Source organism: Zophobas morio, unplaced genomic scaffold (assembly GCF_036711695.1).
Source record: "Zophobas morio isolate AGI-343-1 ecotype UQ-CSIRO unplaced genomic scaffold, CSIRO_AGI_Zmor_V1 ptg000108l, whole genome shotgun sequence".
Lineage (NCBI taxonomy): Eukaryota > Metazoa > Arthropoda > Insecta > Coleoptera > Tenebrionidae > Zophobas > Zophobas morio.
This window is the reverse complement of record NW_026972213.1, coordinates 1,046,391-1,067,031: the sequence shown is the minus strand read 5'-3', so window position 1 is coordinate 1,067,031 and position 20,641 is coordinate 1,046,391. Positions and strand designations below refer to the sequence as shown.

The 20,641-nt window shown below is 32.0% G+C and overlaps 1 protein-coding gene across 1 annotated transcript; it reads left to right on the top strand.

Annotated features, from left to right (window-relative positions):
* Positions 1–6,734: 6,734 nt before the first annotated feature.
* On the top strand, positions 6,735–20,513 carry LOC135144560 (uncharacterized). Its single transcript, XM_064076582.1, has 7 exons — positions 6,735–6,783; positions 6,898–7,001; positions 7,071–7,246; positions 8,069–8,628; positions 8,702–9,125; positions 16,024–16,336; positions 20,430–20,513. The coding sequence occupies exons 1-7, from the start codon at positions 6,735–6,737 to the stop codon at positions 20,511–20,513; spliced, it is 1,710 nt and encodes a 569-aa protein (XP_063932652.1).
* Positions 20,514–20,641: the final 128 nt, after the last annotated feature.

Sequence of the window (20,641 nt, the reverse complement as noted above, 5' to 3'; positions counted from 1 at the left end):
TGAAAAGCATTCATACCAAGTTTCACGTAAATATTAACAACAGAAGTGGTTAGAAAATAGTCTTCCTGTACAAACTTTTCCACCCCTTCCCACCCTTTTAGGGGTGGAATTTCCCAAGTTCCTTCCTTAGTGGATGTTCACATCACAAAAGGAAACTACTGTCCAAATTTCATGTTTCTAGCTTCAGTAGTTTAGGCTCTGCGTTGATGAATCAGTCAGTCAGGACAAACAATTTTATATGTATAGATATGAAGTGTCTGTGTACATAGAGATAAAGTGGGCACTGCACTTGATAAGTTTCATTTTTATGTTCAGAAATATTAGCGTCTCGGGACGTAGACAGCATAAACAAAATAAATTTTCCATTAGTCGTTGTCATAGCGGTCACGATTTAGTCTTAAAGCAACAATCTAACAAGGAACGACTTGGACTTAATTTGTTTTCTTTTTTCTAACAGGCCGAACTTATCGGAAAATCTATTTTTATCGTAAAACTCGGCACGTTCCAGATGTGGAAGGGAAACTGGGTCTTCTGGGGATTCTCCTTATTTTAACGGCATGATCCGATGGAATAAATTTTTAACTCGTGTCGAGACTGACGCCGTTGTTAATGTTTCTATTAAGCATGTGATTGTCTTTAAAAATGGCACCCTGCGTAGAAAGAAACGATGTTCTCGGTTTGTTCTGACCCGACCCAAACTTGATCAAATCCCTTTCCGCATTGTGTCCCCAACGAAACACTTCCGGTTTCCGGTTACATGCGCTGTCACATGCTGTTGCCGAATTTATTAAAATGTCGAGTGAGCGAGGATTTTTTTCTCATATTGCATTGTTTTCTTTAAGTTTGACGTAATTTGTAATGTGAGATGTAAAAATATTCTTTTAATATTTGTACTTATACCAGTCAAAATAAATGGGTCAATGCAGATTACCATTTTGCAAGACTTGAGGAAATAACTAAAATTAGTTGTTAACTTTTTTTCTCTGATCATTTAACATCTTCTATTCCACTACTGATAAAAATATGATACGAAAGGTGTACTAAACAAGTGAAACAACTTGTGTAATAATAAAACAGGCTTGCACGTAGCTTATTGCAAAAACAGATCGGTTGACTAGTTCATCATCTTAAATTGACATTTTACATAATTAATCACAGTCTCCTGAGGTGTTTAAGTTTGATCGTAGAGCGATAAGTTAATAGGGATTGATGGAAGAATTATGTAACGATTGTGTGCAATATTAAACCGGAGAGATAGCGGATAAGGCGACGGTGCTCAAAAAGGTAATTTGATTCTTAACGAGTTGTTTGTAATTAAGTTGCGTTTGTGTGCTTTTAATGGAGGTCCATGTTGGATTTCAGGAACGAACGGAAATTTACGAACGGCTTCGTGAACTAGGTGAACAATAATCTTATGTAAAGTAGTTCGGAGGGAAAGCTCGGGAACAAAACGCTTTACAAGGTGAAATGCTAATATGTCATTCTTTAGCCAAGATTAATATCTGACAATGTCGTTAATCTGTTGTCTGAAACTCGTTAATCTTCGCGATAAGAAACAAAGTCATTAAATTCTCTATCGTGGATCGGCTTGCAGTGGAATAGCCGAAGTTTTAACCAGAAAAGTTTACTCTCTTCATGTTGCGCTTGCTTCTTTTTTAATGTATAGGCTAAATAAAAAGACGTTCTAACAACAATTTCTACGACTTCGCATTCACATAACTTTCCGCCAATTAGCATTTTTTTCCGATAAAACGACGTCCCTTCGGATTTATGCTCGATAAGCAAGTCGATCCAGTCAGCTGTACGGAAAAACCATATTTACTTTTATAACTATTCTCCTGTTCATGTCGTAAACTCGGTACACTTACCTGTTTATAATCCATAAAATCTCAAGAATTTTGTATTGCAAAGGGTGCAAAGATGCTATAAACCACATATGCCAAACGACTAATAATTCATAAATGTCCATTTTTTGCGTCAGCTTTGTTTTATGCCTGCGTGACTGGTGGAGCGATGTGAGGGTAAATGGCGCTCAAATTTAAAAGGGGCATTATCAACAGCTTACAAACTATTTATGGTTTAAACTGAAAAAGTATCGTTTTTTCACGTATTCTAAACAAAAATCCAAGCAAAATTTTTTTTTAAATTACGCTTACTTTTGTTTGTACTTAATTAATGTAGCACGTTCTCAATCGCGACGAAAATAAGAATATTACTAGTGCAGCATTAATTAATCATACGTTTTTCTGACGTGGAATAAAGTGTTCATAGTAAGGAACTGAATGTTAATTAGTAGCATGTGACAACATTTTTATTATAGTCGTTTCCTTCATTGACAACGAGACTAATCTGTTTGCATTATTGATCACTTTGTATTAACGTTATCCCGATCGTAAATAACAGTGTGACGATTTAGTAGCGGAAGCTCATTATTTCGTTAAACCTGTTCATTTTAGTTTCAAACTTACCATGGTTTAAATTATTAATAGTGATCAATATTATTTTAGATTATTCAGTTATTTTTTAATTTTCTAGAATGGATTGGTGAAACTATGGAAGATACGAAAAGCGAGGGGACATCATCTGAGTTTCAAAAAAATTGGTCTAAAGAGTTTAGACAGTACTTTCCTCGCTGTGGGAAACCTGACGACTGCATGCCTATTATGTTTTTTTCACATTACATTTTTGGGGCATTTTGAAATAAATTAAACTAATTTTTTCAATTTTGTCATTATTTGGCATTGACTTCTTTGTCATTTTTTTTCTGGGATTGCTATGATTGCGCATTAAAAAAAAATTAAATTGCAGGAAGTCGTCTCTTGGGTGTATATATGTTGCCTATGCAAAAATTATCAGGTGTGAACAGATAAAGTGAACAGATAAAATGAACACCCAGTATAGTACTTGTAATTTAAGACAAATAACCATAACACTAATATATTAGTGTAGACGTGACGGTGAAACACAAACTAAACTAAACTAAACCATGGTTTCTACGAATTGCAATAACCGGATGTCAATGCGACGGTCCAGACTTTCTTTTTGCTCTGACTTCCATTCATTGAATAAAACACTACATTTTGTTTGGTTTTTTGTATGCTGTAATTCACATTTGGTTAATTATAACTTGTCTATATCTAGGGGAGCATCTCCTAGCCTCCCCTAGCTACGGCCTTATGAAATATCTTGAAACGAGTACTAAATTGAACAATGGACTCCATTACTGTAGGTCCTTAGACTATCCTCGATAGGAAAAACAACTTGAAACGGTTTATGTTTATACATCGGAAGAATGTCACGTAGAAATTAGTTTGATCTGAATACGTTAGACTCCTCAAAGCAGAGAAACAAAACAATTAACTAATAAGCTACAATCGACAAAATGTTCTGAATATCATTATTATAATTCTTGTTAAATAAAGACGTTTGTATTTTCACATTTTCGAGAAAATGGGATGACTCGTTCTTAATTTGATCAATAAAAAATATGAATGCTATGATGAATCACAAGTAAAAACTCATATTTTGCACATTTTGGGCAGAATTTATTCCGCAAAATTTTGAGATAACGTCAGTTTTTTGGGGGAAACAAAGAGATTTATTTGGATTAACAGTTTACCATGACTTTAAAACGTCTGCAAGATTTCAAAGTATTCAGTTTTGCAATTCTTGATTTAATCAATAAAATTAATTGACTCAGTCATTAATTTTTTTCAGAGACCCTGTATAAGGAAATCTAAAAAATATTAATGCAGTGATAAATCACAAGTACAGATTCATAATTCTTTACACATTTTTTCAGTAAAATTTTGGGGTAACGTCATCAATTTTTTAGGGGGGATGAGCAAATACATTTTGATCAAAAATTTACCATGCTTATGATAACTTTAAAACATCTCCAACATTTCAAAGCATTTGGTTATGTAGTTTCCGATTTAATCAATAAAATACATTAACGCATTCATTTTTTTTTTGAGTCACCCTCTATGTGCAAATCCAAAAAATATGAATGGAAAGATAAATCACAAGTACAGACTCATCATATATTGTACATTTTAGATATGATTTATTCGGCAAACTTTTGAACTGACGTCATCAATTTTTTGGAGGGGACAAGTAAATATATTGTGATTAAAATGTTATCATGCTTATCATAACTGTAAACCATTTGCAAAATTTCAAAACATTCAGTTTTGTAGATTCCAAATTAAATGTCAAAATGTTGTTTCCTAATTTTGATTTTTTTTTTTTCAAAAATCTGGATGTTTCGGGTAAAATCTCAATTCGGAGTCATAACTCTCATTATCATTACATTACACACATTAGTGGTGGGGATGATTAGACAAATTTTGGTTAGCGTTTTACCATATATTTATTATACTTATATTTATTTGTAACGGAATCTCCAATTTACATTATGAATTATTAAACTAAATTAACTAAATAATACATATTCTAACAGAGTCTTCCCTAATAAGTAAATACAAAAACAAAAAATATTCATGGCTTGGCAGTTACTAATATGAATACAATAAATAAGGAACTAAAATCTACTGTTATAAAATAACAAAATTTTTAATTTAAATTTGGACAAAGAAGAATCAAATATCGATATGTTGCTGTTGTTCAAATAATCATTTGCAGCTAGCATCATTCTATGTAAAGGATGATTACGACCTATATTCGACGTAGATGGTGCTACCCTAAAAATATCTTTACTTCGAGTTGTGCGGCTGTTGACGGCAGGGTACAAGAAGGAGAGTCTTGATAGCAGCGATGGATTGTCAATACGACCATTTAATATCCCGTGCAGAACACAAGCATCCGTTATATATCTTCGAATATATAGGGGTTGTATGGTAAAATGATGTTGAATCCGATTGTAGTCGCCTTTAATATATTTGAAGCCTACTTTAAATTCGAGAACTCTCAAAAATTTTTTCTGAGCATTTTCTAGCAACTCCCGATCAACATTATATAAAGGTGACCAAACAGGTGAACAATAATCTAAGTGTGTCCGAACTAAAGAGCAATATCAACTTTTAAGGACCAAAGGTGAAAGTTCATGACAATTTCGTCAAATAAACCCCCACATGTTCAAAGCTTTTTGGGATATATAGGAATAATGACTTTTAAAGGAAAGTGATGACTCGAAAATTACTCCTAAATCCTTAATCTGAGTCACACGTTTAATACAATGTTTATTCAGTTGGTATTTAAAACTGATGTTAGATTTTATGTTAAAAGTTGACATAATATAACACTTATCTAAATTTAAGGGGAGTAAGTTGTTATTTTGCCCAAATGATTTTTGTGGCCATTGCCAATGTTATACGAGTATATTCGTCGAAACCCTTAAACTTAATTTCACAAGTATTTCAAATATTATTTCTGGGACTGTAACATACATATTTTTCCTACAAATTCGAAATTTAAATGGCTGGATCTATACTTTTCTCATAAAATTAAATTTGTTAATGAGGTCAAAATATGATTACTCACACATACCTCAGCTACTGTAAATGTCAAGTTATGACTTACTTCAGGAAATTAACTGCATTTCATTATAATTAAGTATATTGCATGTAACGTCTGAAAAGATCTAATTGTAAAAGACTTTGACGTCACTTGGAATCCCAGTTCTACGTAGCAAATCCATAATATTATTATACATATTATATGCTTATACTTTCTTTGATTTTAAAATAAGAAAATCTATGGATTTACGTAAGACAGATATGGGAACCCAGAAATGCGGCGATACCACGAAAACCCGTCTACGATGTACACGTAGTAAATCTGGAGGAATTGGGAGAAATTTTCATAAGTATACCTAGTATCTGTTTAGTCAGAAATCAATTACATTCTTATTATAACTTGATTCAGTATCCAAAATTCTAAATTTAATTAATAAAATAATTTTGTAAAATATGAAAATAAAAAGAAAATTATGGAAATTTTATTTATATTGGTTTTTGATGATATATGTGCTCCTGAGTTTTCCCGAATTTTTGGTGGTTTGCTACGCTGATAATTGCTGAATTTTGGACAGTGCATCTGAGTAATGGCGATCCATGTGCTGTGTGAGTTTCTTCCACTTTTGATAGAGTGGCATTGTAGCATTTTAGTATTAATTAACTAAATTGAGTTCACCTTTTTACTGTATCTTTTTCGACTATTTCTCGAATAACGTTATCAAGCCTCTGTTAATTGAAATAATTTGGTCTATACTGCAATCTTTGTTTCTCCTGTGTTAACACTACCGTAGTCCAAGTGTGTTTGTCTCACTCTGTTAGTCACCACGACGGACTCCGTTGGTGCGAGAAGAATTGTGTCCCCGTTCTTGTTTATTTTTCAATATGACCAACTTTTGTTTACATTGTGAGGGTGCAATAACACCAACAACACCCTCCACGAAATGTAATAGCCCATGTAAAAAATAGTGCCACTTAAAATGCTTGAAATTAGGAGATTCTGATATGGCCAATATAATAAATGAAAAGTCTCATTGGGTGTGCTCGAAATGTGTTACAGCTTCTACTTCGAGTAGTGCACCTATTACTGCTGAAAAGTTGGAGGAAATTATTAGATCACAATTGATGACTATTAAGCTTGAGACTAAACAAACCATTGAAGATAATTTTAAAATAATTAAGGGTAGATTATCTGCAGTTGAAGAAAATGTACGCTTGATTCAAGACGAATGGACAGAATTTAAATAATCTAACGTAAAAATGGATAATCCTTTGGACTTCAATACTGTTGTATCAGAAATTGAAGAGCGTAAGTCGCGTAAGTAAGTTTTGCTGTTCAATATAAGTGAATCTATTTCATCGAATTCAGAAGAAAAGTTTCAGGATGATCTTTTGCAAGTAAATTCTATTCTTGCGCCTTTAGGTTCTTTTCCGCAGCCTAAGAAAATCATTCGTGTTGGTATGCCTAAGCCTAGTGTAGTTCGCCCTTTAAAGATCGTCTATGAAAATGACGATATAGCTAAAGATGTCCTACGATCAAATAAGAATAATAATAATCGTAATCACCATTTCCGACCTGATTTGACAAAATTACAGCGAGATTATAATAATTCAATACGGAAAGAATTTAAGGATAAGGTTGCTCAAGGGAATACTAACGTTATGTTGAGATATAAAAACAATATGCCATATATTGTGGAAAAAAAATATTTCTCGGGGTACTCATCCAAAAAAGTAATTAGTTTTTGTTACCAAAACGCTGGTGGCATAAGGTCTAAATTAAAGGATTTCGCAATTAAGGTTAGCTCTTGTGTTTATGACATTATTATTATTTCTGAAACTTGGCTTAGTGATAACATTACCAGTTCTGAAATAAATTTAAACAACTATAATATATTTAGGGATAGAAATGTTAATACTAGTAATAAAATACGTGGAGGTGGAATACTGATAGCTGTAAAAAAGGAATTCGAATCTGCGGTAATTCTTCTTGGAAACTTTATCGAAAGTATTTACATCCATGTAAAATATCATGATTTAAACTTAATTGTCGGTGGAGTATATATCCCTCCTGCAAGTTATTTTACTTCTTATGTTAACTTCTGTCAAGACATAGAATCAATTTTTATTGCTGGTGACTTTAACTTACCACATATTGATTGGAATGATGATGGTGAATGTGGTCTCAACAATTCTCTTGAATATGATTTAATTAGTTCTACATGTGCTCTAATGAATTTGACGCAAATTAATAAAATTCCTAATATGAAAAATGTATTCCTAGATCTATTTTCAAACGTTGATAATCTTGATGTCTGCTCTGCATTAGATCCCATATTTCCTAGTAGTTGTCATCATTCTCCTTATTCTTGGTCTCTTTCCTGTTTATCTGCACCTTCTTTGAAATCTGATTTTCGTATTTTTGATTTTATTAATGGTAACTATGAACGTTTAAACCATTTTTACTCATCTGTTTGCTGGGAATCGTGTTTGGTGGGTCAAAATCTTGACGAAAAAGTTGCTATCTTTTATGAGATTTTATTTTATGGCATAGTGAAATTTATTCCCTATAAAGTGATCAATCGTAAAACTAGTAAATACCCTTATTGGTTTAATAAAGAACTTAAAGAATTATGTCGGTTGAAAACCACTGCTCATTGCACGTTTAAAAACACCGGCAAACTTGATGACTACCTTTATTTTAAAACTTTGAGAGATCGGTGTAATGAACTAATTGAGAAGGTATATGCCGAATACATCTCAAACGTCAATCGTAGTATGGTGAGCAATCCAAAATTGTTATGGAAATTTATTAATAATAAAAAACATGGAGAATCTAACATCCCCAACGAAATGAATTTTGGACATCAATGTGTTAAAGGTGGGGAAGAGATAGCCAATGCTTTTGCTCAATATTTTGCATCTGTTTACGTAAAAGATGATTCCAATAAATTTGTTTGTGATTTCAAATCCAGTTACGATGTAAATGATATGGGTCTAAAGATTTGTTTGTCTGATATTTTCGATGAAATTTCTAAATTGAAATCTTCGTGCAGTCCAGGTCCTGACGGTATACCAAGTATCCTTATAAAAAACTGTAAGTTTGCTCTTTGTTCACCACTGCTTTTGTTGTTTGAAACCCCTTTGAGGGATGGTATTTTCCCTAAAATGTGGAAGAACAGCTTCATTATGCCCATTTTTAAATCTGGCAAACGTAATATATGTAGTTGAACATTACAGAGGTGTATGTTGTCAATCAGCAATTCCAAAGTTACTTGATTCCATTGTAACTAGGCAACTTCAATGGGCTTCGTCTTCAGTTATCTCATCTAAACAACACGGTTTCGTCTCTAACAGGTCCACATTGTCGAATCTCCTTGAATATCGATCATTTCTAAACGAAGCATTGGTTAATCATTTGCAAGTCGATTCAGTGTATACCGATTTCGCAAAAGCGTTCGACCGCGTTAATCATAAACTATTACTTTTAAAGCTGGATAAACTTGGTTTCAAAGATAACACTATCAAGTGGTTAGCATCTTTTCTGTCAGGCAGGTGCCAGCAAGTTCGCATTGATAACTTTATTTCATCGTCTTTCTCTGTTCCATCTGGTGTTCCGCAAGGTACTCATTGCGGACCCGTTCTATTTCTGTTATTCATAAATGATTTAACGCAGTGTTTACGATATTCAAATTATTTGTTGTACGCGGACGATCTAAAGATCTTTAAAGTCATTCGAGATACACAAGATTTAGAACAAGTACAATTAGATCTTGACATGCTTTTTGAGTGGTGCAGTAACAACTTACTCCCCTTAAATTTAGATAAGTGTTATATTATGTCAACTACAATTGGATTCAACATCATTTTAATATACAACCCCTATATATTCGAAGATATATAACGGATTCTTGTGTTCTGCACGGGATATTAAATGGTCGTATTGACAATCCATCGCTGCTATCAAGACTCTCCTTCTTGTACCCTGCCGTCAACAGCCGCACAACTCGAAGTGAAGATATTTTTAGGGTAGCACCATCTACGTCGAATATAGGTCATAATCATCCTTTACATAGAATGATGCTAGCTACAAATGATTATTCGAACAACAGCAACATATCGAAATTTGATTCTCCTTTGTCCAAATTTATATTCAAAATTTTGTTATTTTATAACAGTAGATTTTACTTCCTGATTTATTGTATTCATATTAGTAACCGCCAAGCCATGAATATTTTTTGTTTTTAATTTACTTATTAGGGAACTCTCTGTTAGAATATGTATTATTTAGATAATTTAGTTTAATAATTCATAATGTAAATTGGAGATTCCGTTACAAATAAATAAATAAATAAATAAATAAATAAATAAATACATTTACAGATAGGCCCCAGAAATAAATGCATTTCTGGCAAAGATTGTTCCATCATTGTAAAACGTGCTTGTTTTCTGCATGTAGAAAACAAGCACGTCTGTTGCACACGGTGAACCAAAGTTTGTCAATCTTACAAACACTGTTTTTGCAAACACAAATTTAAACGGTTTTTAACTATCGAACTTCAAAAGTGGATTATTTAGTTAAAGAAATGTGCAAGTAATAGAAAAAAAAATGGCACGCATATTTTAATGTTGTTAATATTAGGTAGTAAAAATTTATATTGGAATCTATAAAATTGTAGAACAAAAAGCTCACTTTAGACACAATGTGAATATTCGATGAATCATATAAAATATGTATATATCTAAGTTTTTGTCATAAACTCCCTACCACATCGTTGTTACTTTGCTGCTACTGCAAACTGTTACAATTTGAAAAAAACAATAAAAGCAGGAACTTATTTCGTCTGCTGCAGCAAGTCAACAAATACTGTAGATTTATCGCCAACTCCCGGTTAGGTGATTTGATTTTTCTTTACACTACCATATACTTATTTTTCCGTTTTTTAACGGAAAACCACATCAAAGACATTTCAGTGCCAGTAGAATAATTACACTTGCGATTCTTTCATGCAGTTGATACTTCATTCCCAAGAGTCCACTTTTGAAATCCTGTGAAGTTTACATTATTTGGTGGTTTTGTTATTGACCGAAGCAGTAAAAAAGATATAAAACTCACAACAGTGGCATCTTGTAAAGGCTATTTTTGTATTTGCTGGTATTTGACGTCTACCCTTGTCACGTGACAATTTGTGTCTCCCTCAGTCTGCTGTTCGTCGACAATCAAAAAAATAATTACCTGAGACAACAATGAGCGACCAGTTTCTAAATTGTTGTGTGGGAATATACGCGTCTGGACAGTTTTAAGCTTATTTATTTGAGAATTTATAAAGGAAAACAAATTCGGTTTAAGTGAAATATTGCAGCATTACAGATCATTTCGTTATTATTACTTTTACTGCCTGCGTCTTTGGTTAATGTTAATGGTTTACATCACTGTTTTATTGACATTAATCACAACAAATTTTATTCGAATAGGAAGTAAAAAGCAGCTCATAAAATGAATAAGACAAAAAGTCGTAAACTCCTGTGATGTTGCTGCAGGGGACGACGTTAATATTGAACGCGTAGAAAGGCATCTCTTAAATAGATCAGGCTTTATGCAAGAGCTTTCTTGAGGCGATACGAATTCTTTAATATTTTCGCTCCATTAATTATTACTTTTTTTTATAAAAGGTATCCCAAGAAACACAAAAAAATCTTTAAAGTTATTTACACAGAAGTTCCTTCGACTTTGTATTGCTTTTGTTATTTTTTCAGGACATAAATGGCTAGCAGCTTTAAAAATGCCATTTAAGAATTTGTATCTGATTCGTAAGATAAGGTTTATTCTGTAACTTTCTGAAACGATGTGACTGACTTCTGGGTGAGAATTCATGTGATGTGTACAATGTAACACTAAATATACTTTCAGAAAAATTAAAAGGGTCGTTCCTGATAAGTGATAATTATCGATAAATTAAATCATTTCAATACATAGAAGCAGGGCATTTGTCAAAAAATTTATTTAACAGATAACGTATGTGACAACAGTTTTGAGAAAACGTTTAAATTAATAAAGACGCATTAACTTAATTGTATTTAAATTTAAATACTACGCAAAATTGCCTTCATAGGTCTTAACAACCTTTGGATGGCGTCAATGTCAATTTCTCTATTTTTCTGGTAGATTCTTCTTCTTAATTGTTCTTCTGAATTGGCTTCCCAACCATTGGTGTAAACTTTTCTACCCAATATTACAAAATTGGGCGATTGGTCGTATATTATTTCTTTCTAACAAATCCTGGCATAATGGCAGCTTTCTAAATATTATATGGTCGTTATAAAGATGTTCCCTTATAAAATCTTGTAATTTTGGTAGGCATCGTTGTGTATACATGTCTACATTGACCGCTTTACCTCCAACACGGCCAGAGAATAGTGCTGAAACGCCGGCCGTACGTATAGCACACCGAACCAAAATTTTATGTTCGAATTTTGTCTTCGACTTAACCTTGCATTAATTGGAGTTTCTTCTATATGTAACTATCGTTTGTATAAAAATCAGTCGTTACGTTTCATCTCTGAATTGGCAAACGTAAAATATTTTTCATTGTCCAGCACAACCACACGATTTTTTAGAAAATTATGAATTCCCAATGCTCGGCAAGATATGGGAATTATTTCTAACTACGATACTCTATATTTCGGACATATTTAGCGCTTTTGCGGTATTTTAAGTTGTTTGTGCATATTTCTTTAGAAATTGTCCATGGAAAACTCTAAATAAAAGACCCAATTTTCTTGTTAATGTTCCAATCTTGTCTTTAGCATTTGTAGACTTCTTTCATTGAAAATTCGTGGCCGGATACGTTTTGGCAAATTAATACAAGGTATTCCTCCCTCGCCTTTAATTGTTCTGTATATAGTCGCCCGTGAAATATTTTTGGTCCTAAATATACTTACAATTCCACTTTTAGGTACTTGGCCTGATATACAGGGTTGCTAAAAAGTGTAGAAGCAGTTGAATATTGCAAGAACGGTTTATCAGAATTCATTGAAATTTGGTACACAAGTAAAAGTATTTGAACTGTATCCATTGAAATGTTATTCAAAGTTCCATTGACATTTGTTCAGAAGATACAAGGCCAACTTGATAGAAAAATTAAATAAAAGTTAATAATAATGATAAAAATAACACATTTAACAGAAATAAAACAAAGAAAAATATTTTTCTAGATTCTATAATTTTAATTTTTTTTTCCCTTTTATTGCAAATAAAGAAAGACGTGTGTTACATCTCTGAATACAGAAAAAAATGTTGTTTTAAAAAATATTCCTCGTGCTGTTTAAAAAAATGTTGATGGAAATTGGAATAATATTTCAGAAGATAGAATTCAAATACTTTTACTTGTGTACCAATTTTCAATAAGTTGTGATCAACCGTTCTCGCGAGATTCAACTATTTCCATACTTCCCTCGCTATACTATAAAACACATCCCGCATTTTCGAAAATTTATAAAACTGGTTTTTTAGGTTTTTTTTGATAACCCCTATAAGTGAAATAAACATATGTAAGTATATAATGTTAAAGTAAAAATAAAGAAGCGTGCTGTGCGTATGTTTCAAATGAGTTTTTACTTTACAAGATTTTGTGATGACGTCATCAATATTTTTAACGTATAACAACTTGGACTGGTGCAGTGTAATAATAACAGTATTGTATTCTCAAATTTTCGGGAAAATGGAGTAAGCCGTTCTTGACTTGATTAATGGAATAAACGGATTTAAAAAAATCGAGAAAACGTAAAAGTAGAGTCGGCGGACCGACTCGATTACAATAAAAAACTAGATAATATATTTGTAATTTTTCTTAAAACTTTTGTTACATACGTTATTTACTCATAGGCTCCATTTGACAAATGCATAATTTTGTGTTTTCTCGACTTCTGATAACCCCAAGAGTATGAAAAATTAGGTATTCCGTTTCCGTTTGTCTATGCTCTGTCGTCTGATTATTATTCTGGAATGTTATACACATTTGGGAATATCGTGTAGACGGTAAAACGCTACCCATAACTTGTTTGATCATCCCCACAAACAAATTTAATGACATCAGTTCAAAATTTTGCAAAGTGATTCTTAAATGTTATAAAATAATGCTTCGGAAGTTGTGGTTTACAAATTTGCCAGTTGCAAATATCTTAGACGTCTAAATTCGTCTAAAATAAAACATGTCTAACATTTTATGATTTGCTTAGAAGCTATAAAATCGACTGCTTCGAAATCTCGCAAACTTTTTACGGTTATCGTAAGAATGGTAAATCACTAAGCAAAATATTTTTGTTGACCTTCTTCAAAAACTTGATTACCTCATCTCAAGTTTTAACAAATCTTATCCAAAATGTGTAAAACATTGAAGAAGATAAAATAATCAGGTGTATTAATGCATTGTTTTTTAAAACTGTTTACATGTATAGGGTAACTCAAAAAAAAATTAATGAATGAAGAAATTTATTGTAAAATTTTCATGAGAATAAAATTTTTGTATTAAAAAAGCCTAAAACATTTTTAAACAGTTTTTTAATATAGATTTCGACTTGCTGATTTCAAGAATACAGGGTTTTTATGATCCCAGCTCAAGACTTCAGAAAATTCAGATTAAAATGTAATTTTTAAAAAATCGAAAAATCATATTTCTGTAGGCCGTTCTGCAAATTGCTTGCTTATATCAGACTATAGGAAAAAGTTAAACTTAGCGCCACCTACCCACTCGTTCTTTCTTATTTTTTGTTCTGAAATAAGAAGTAAATTTTATGGCAAATAATACAAAAAAAAGAAGAAGAACATATAATTTACCCCGCCTTATTAAGGGTAATCTCTGGAATGAAGAGGGTGTTGCTTGCTTGTAAAAGACTTTTTTTTACTTTTTTTTACATCCTGTTTTGTTAGTTTCCACTCTCGGTCTACAGAAAAATATATAATTAAAATTACAACTGGATAGGCCATGTAGGGTCTAGTTACCTTATTAATTAGCTAAAAAAAACCTTACTGGTCTTACATTATACCTACTCAAATTGATAAATATTTATTCCTACCAAAATATTGACTACGGCATCACAAAAATTTATCAAAACAAAATCATATAAAACGCACGGAAAATAGTTCAACAATCCACATTATTTGGGTCTGAGCTTATAGCAGTTAGTTTCAAAAAATAATATCCGAAGAATCAAGTATTTTAAGATCTTCACACTGTGTTCGGTACTTCAGGTGTTTAATTTTAAATGAACTTTTTGCAGTAATATGAAAGGAACCCTTGTGTTTTATTTTTGCAAGAATTTGAAAATCTATGGAACCTTCGTTGTTTTATTTTTTAAATAATTTCAAATTAAGTGACCTCGATTTTGGAAAGAATTTCAGTGAGTCTCTTAGTCTATTTTTGTCTTAACTTATAGGTGTCCTAACAAAAATTAAAAGTCGCAGAATCAAATTGTATAATTCATGCAGAGTGTTACAAAACTAATACAGAAAAAATACACAGTCAAACAGACTGTCTGCACTTTAGTTGAAAATTGTTCCATTTTTAAGATACAAAAATTTTTAAGGAAACATTTTGTATGTGTTCACAAAATCATCAACAAATAAAATAATGTTGAACATATAACTATTGTTTTCATAGTAATAATTTTATTAATTAATTACAGATCTCTTCCGACGAGATTATACCTCAAGACTTTTCAAAAAAGATAGAGATTATAATTTAGTAAGAGGTTCAAGGGGTAGTGATGTTTTGTTTGCCGTGAAAAATTCTTACATTTGTGTAGAAATTAATTTATCTTCAATTACTTCTGCTGTGTCTACAGTGTCCAGGAAACATATCCTTGTATTTATCGTCTACTTATATTACGCCTTGCATTTCATTCGATGAGTTTGAACTCTTTTTAGATCTTCTTATTAATGTTGAGGGAATTTATTTCAACCAATTAATCATTATTGGTGACTTTAATGTTCCTTCCTTTGTGTTAAACACTAATGACAGATTCTCAGTACTATTAAATAACTTTGCTAGTCTTCTTAATTTATTCCAATATAATACTATACGTAATATCTTAAATCGAAGTCTGGATCTAATTTTTTCCAATTTATCTCCTGTTGTCGACAAGTCAATCAATCCTTTAATTAAAGAAGATGATTACCATCCTGCGTTGGAAATTCAATGTGAGCATCAAGTTAAATCTATTAGTAATTTTCAAATGAATTCAAATTCAAAACAGTGTAATCTTAGAAAAGCTAACTTCACTGATTGTATAACTCAGTTCTAACTACTGACTGGTCAAATCTTCAAAGCATCAAAAATATTAGCGATGCATGTTCAGTATTTTATGACTTATTGTATAAGTCTTTTGACTCCTTCGTTCCTATCTTTAAATTTAATAATACTAGAAATCGCAGGTTTCCACCTTGGTTTACCCAGGATATCATTAATTGTATTGATCAGAAAAACTACTACCATAAAAAGTACAATCGCAATAAATCTCAATATTATCTTGATAAATTTAAATATTTCAGGTCTCTATGCAAAGTTCTAACAATCACAACTTACAAAAACTATATGCCTAATATTCAAAATGAAATCTCTTCTGATCCGAAGAAATTTTGGTCGTACATTCATAATAAGAAAGGGAGTTCGAGAATTCCAGGTCTTATGTTTTATCAAAACTCTGAATTATTCAACCCAGTTGACATCGTCAACGACTTTGGCACATTTTTCGACAGCGTTTTTACTGTCTCTAATCCAAATTTAAATTTTAGTTTCACTGGTCCTGATTTACCTAGTCTAACTGTTGCAATCCCACAAATTTCAGAAGATGAAATTCTTCAGGTATTAAAAACGTTCAATTCATTCAATTCTGGTGTTGATAATGTACCTACCTTTTTAGTAAAAGATTGTGCATACATCTTAGTTAAACCGCTTTATTATATTTCCAATTTAATGTTAACTTCATTAATGTTCCCAGATATATGGAAAAAGGCTTCTGTTACGCCAATTTTTAAAAAAGGTGATCCGACGCGCGTAGAGAATTACAGACCCATATATATACCTTGCAATTTTGCGAAAGCTTTTGAGTCCATATTATACAAAAGAATATATTCCAATATAAAAAGCTTTATATCACCTTTTCAGCACGGCTTTATTGAGAAAAGATCTACTGTTACTAATCTAGCTACCTTCAGTCAATTTGTTTCTGAGGCAATCGATCATAAACACCAAGTAGATGTTATCTACACTGTTTTTGTGCAAGGCATTTGATCAGAGAGATCACTACATCTTACTAAATAAACCCCGGTGTTTTGGTTTTACTAAACCCTTACTAAGGCTTATGAAATCTTACCTTCAGGGCAGAGAATTATCTGTTGAACATCGCAATTTCGTCTCGAATTCTTTTTGACCTGGTTCTGGTGTACCGCAAGGTTCCAACTTAGGACCATTATTGTTTACAATTTTTATCAATGACGTGGTTGATGTAATACTTAGCTGCAAGCTACTCTTCGCTGATGACCTGAAACTTTTTCTTGAAATAAAATCACTAAGAGACTGAACTCTTAAAATAACCGGTTATATTTAAATAAAGCAAAATGTTTTATTGTTTCATATTCTAAGAAAGAACACATTCTTAATTTCAATTATTGTATTGAAGGTGGATTTTTAAGTCGTCTGGAAATCTTCAAAGATCTGGGTGTCACTTTCGATCGAAATTTTCTGTTTACCAACCATAATTCTGAATGTATTTCCCAAGCTTATAAAATGTACGGGTTTATGTTTTAAATTGCCGTGAATTCTCTAATGTACAAGCTTTACTCACTTTGTTTAACTCTTTAGTTAGATTTCGTCTAGAATACTGTGCGTTGATCTGACATCCTATATATGCTATACACATTCAACAATTGGAAAAGGTACAGAGAAAATTTTTGAAACTTGTTTCCTACTTGATAGATGGTACCTATCTACCACAAGGTTGTGATCATCGAACATTATTACGTAGATTTAATTTCTGTTCACTAAGCACCAAACGTACAATTATCATCATTAAGTTCTTGTATAACTTACTTAATTATAATAGCGAATGTGCATATCTGGTAGGCAAAATATATTTTTTATTACCTAGACATTTAGTTACATTCTAATCTCCTTTTTGTAGTTCTAATGCTTTAAAGAGATCACCAATATTACTTATATGTAACTATTTCAATACCATTGGTGAATACTGTGATATTTATTTTGATTCTTTTAATCACATACGTAGCATCTTAATTAATCATTTAGATAATTTAGGTTAGGAATTATATTTCTTGAATTTAGGTTTATTTTGTATTGTTGTTTTTATAATTTATTTCTGTAATTGGGTGATTTACCCGTTGAAATAAATAAATAAATTTAATATTTATTATTAAGTACACTAAAAATAAAAAAACATGCATCTAGACATGCACAGACTCTTCTGATAATATTTCCTTGGATGTTTGCTAGCACTGTAGGTGTTTCATCTGCAAGATTCTAAGATAAATTAATTTATTTTTTCAAAATTAATTAACATTTAAAGTAGAAACAAAAATGAGAAATTTTGTTCAAAGTTGTTGTTGATATTGACGCATTCTGTCTTGCACTATATTCTTTCTGCAGTAATTTTGGAAAACTCTATTTAAATATATTTAGACCAATTTTACAGATGACATTGTCATTTTACAGGAAAGACTGAATGATACATAGTAGTTAATGCTGATAATAATCAGAGAATCATAAATAATACACAATAGATAATCTAGGTCCTAACCACCACAACTAGAAAACTGATAATGTCGATTTTAAACAAAAACACCCTCCTAGGTAAATACTAATAGTAGCAATATCCAATAGACAGTAACTAAATTTAACGATTAGTTTATTGTAGATGTAATGGTTACAATGGTTTAATATTAAATAAAACAATATATCACTCTAACATTTGATGCAATTCAGTACAATTATATAGTGAAAAAAGCAAATAGTTCTGAATCCCTACACCAATTAAACCAACACCTGATTTTATCGTACAAACATTTAAATGCATGTGCAGAATATTGCTTGTTTATAAACGCCCAATTTACTGTTCGATTTATTCGTGAAGCATAACATGGAAATCCATTATAAAATGGAATGGATAACCCGATAAAATCGGATCAGAATGATAGGTTTGCTTGAGTTGGCTGGATATCATTGCATCGTTTACCAGTAAGTTCTGATGCAGCTATCTCGAATGCAATTGATTGAATTCGTTCCGATGCGAAGGCGGTCAACTCTCCCTAATATATCATCCCCTTTATGTTGCAGCACACGTTGAAAAAGGTAGATAGAGATGTAGAGTTTGCGGAATAACCTTTAGAGATACCTTACGTCTTTATCAGTTTATAGAAAACAAAATCGGATAAGAAACAATAAAATCGACGATTTATTCCACAAGCAGGATTCTGCAGTAAACATGCAGATAGCTATCAAACAAACCAATATCACAAAACAGACAGAGAATTTGTTAAAATTGAAGTTGCGAGCTTTAATAACTAAACCGTAAACGTCGAGCGTTCATTATTTCGACTACATTTTTCCTGATAGGTTGTTGTTAGTGAGGAGCTTCAGAACCCTTGAGAGAAACGTGATTGGTGATTATACTTTCAAATTTTAATCTGTTACTGCTCAGAAACACGTAGCTAAACCCCTACAGAAAATTTCGAAGGCCGTCCCTAAATAAAGAATTATCCAGACCGCTAAATTAAATTCTGCGAGGTTAGTTAGTGGGCTTGTCATCCCTCCACGTCGAACGTGCTAAAAATCAAGAAGTGACTGTCCATCCCCCTGAGGGTAAATAAAACTTATGAATAATAAGAGGATTAATTATTTTAAGTGGATTTGGATAAAATGCGTGAGTGCACTCTATCATAAAACACGGGGAAGTGGACTTAAATGGAACCACACCAGTTGTGCCGAAACTTTATGCGACGATAGTGCCATTAATGCAGTGTTTAGCATATCCATACCTATACGGAAACTATATCCTTCTATTTAATGACACGAATACGCCAAGGCTATAACTGGATTATTAACGTGATTTGAGTAACAATACCAATTTTATGGCATTTATCATTAATGGATATATATTTATTACACTTTTTCATACTCACATTACACTTTTTGGGTAGGTAAGTGTTATGTTGATAACATAAAATGCTCGTTTTCGGGGATTGCATCCGATAGGCGAATTGGCCATTTAAACTCGGATCCGTGCCCTAACTCAAAATGGCAACAAAGATATAACCTTTAAATCAAGAATTCAAATACATCTGAACACTTACAAGGTGTCAGTTTCGATAAATCAGAATTAATCCATTTAGACTTCATAGTGAATCAAATTTCCCATTACAAACATACATAAAAACACATACGAAATATTGTTGATACACAAAAATAAAATTTCCTCTTCGTATTCACGATGACATTTACTTCACTGATAATTTCCAAAGCAAAGCAATGTTTATTAAATCGTAAATACTGCCAATTACAATTTTAAAATTACGAATGAGAATCTATTAAATTTAAATAATGTTTAATTTATGAAAACCATCCATCTCCTTAAACATATCTCAGTTTAAAATCTTATAAAATATTCTATACCTCACTTGCATAAAATTGTTAATTTCTTCGTTACTACTCAACAAAATAAAATGTATAATTTCGAGAAATCGCGTAAAGTCAAACAACAATTCTTGTTCCTTTAAGATTCCGAACGGATCTTAAAAAAACCACGGCCAGATGGTCGACAACACCAGTCTAGATGACGTAATAGCTGGAATTTCCGAGCGTTGCGTTGCGCAGCGTTGCGTCGCGTCGTAATACGCAACATGGACGCATTATAAATTAAAATCATCCTAAACTTTACTTACAGTTGCGGGTTGGGGGTAACGATGGTGTTCCTTTTAATTTACAGCAGATTGGCCCTTTGGTTAAAGAAGAAAGCAAATCTGCATAACAAAACTGTCATTCTTTCTGGCGCTAAATTTAAATTGTACTGGGACACTGCAGTAGAAAACATTCCAAGCATAAATAGACAATAAAGTTCTGGTAAACATTGTCGAGTAAACTTCTTGTCAAAAAAAA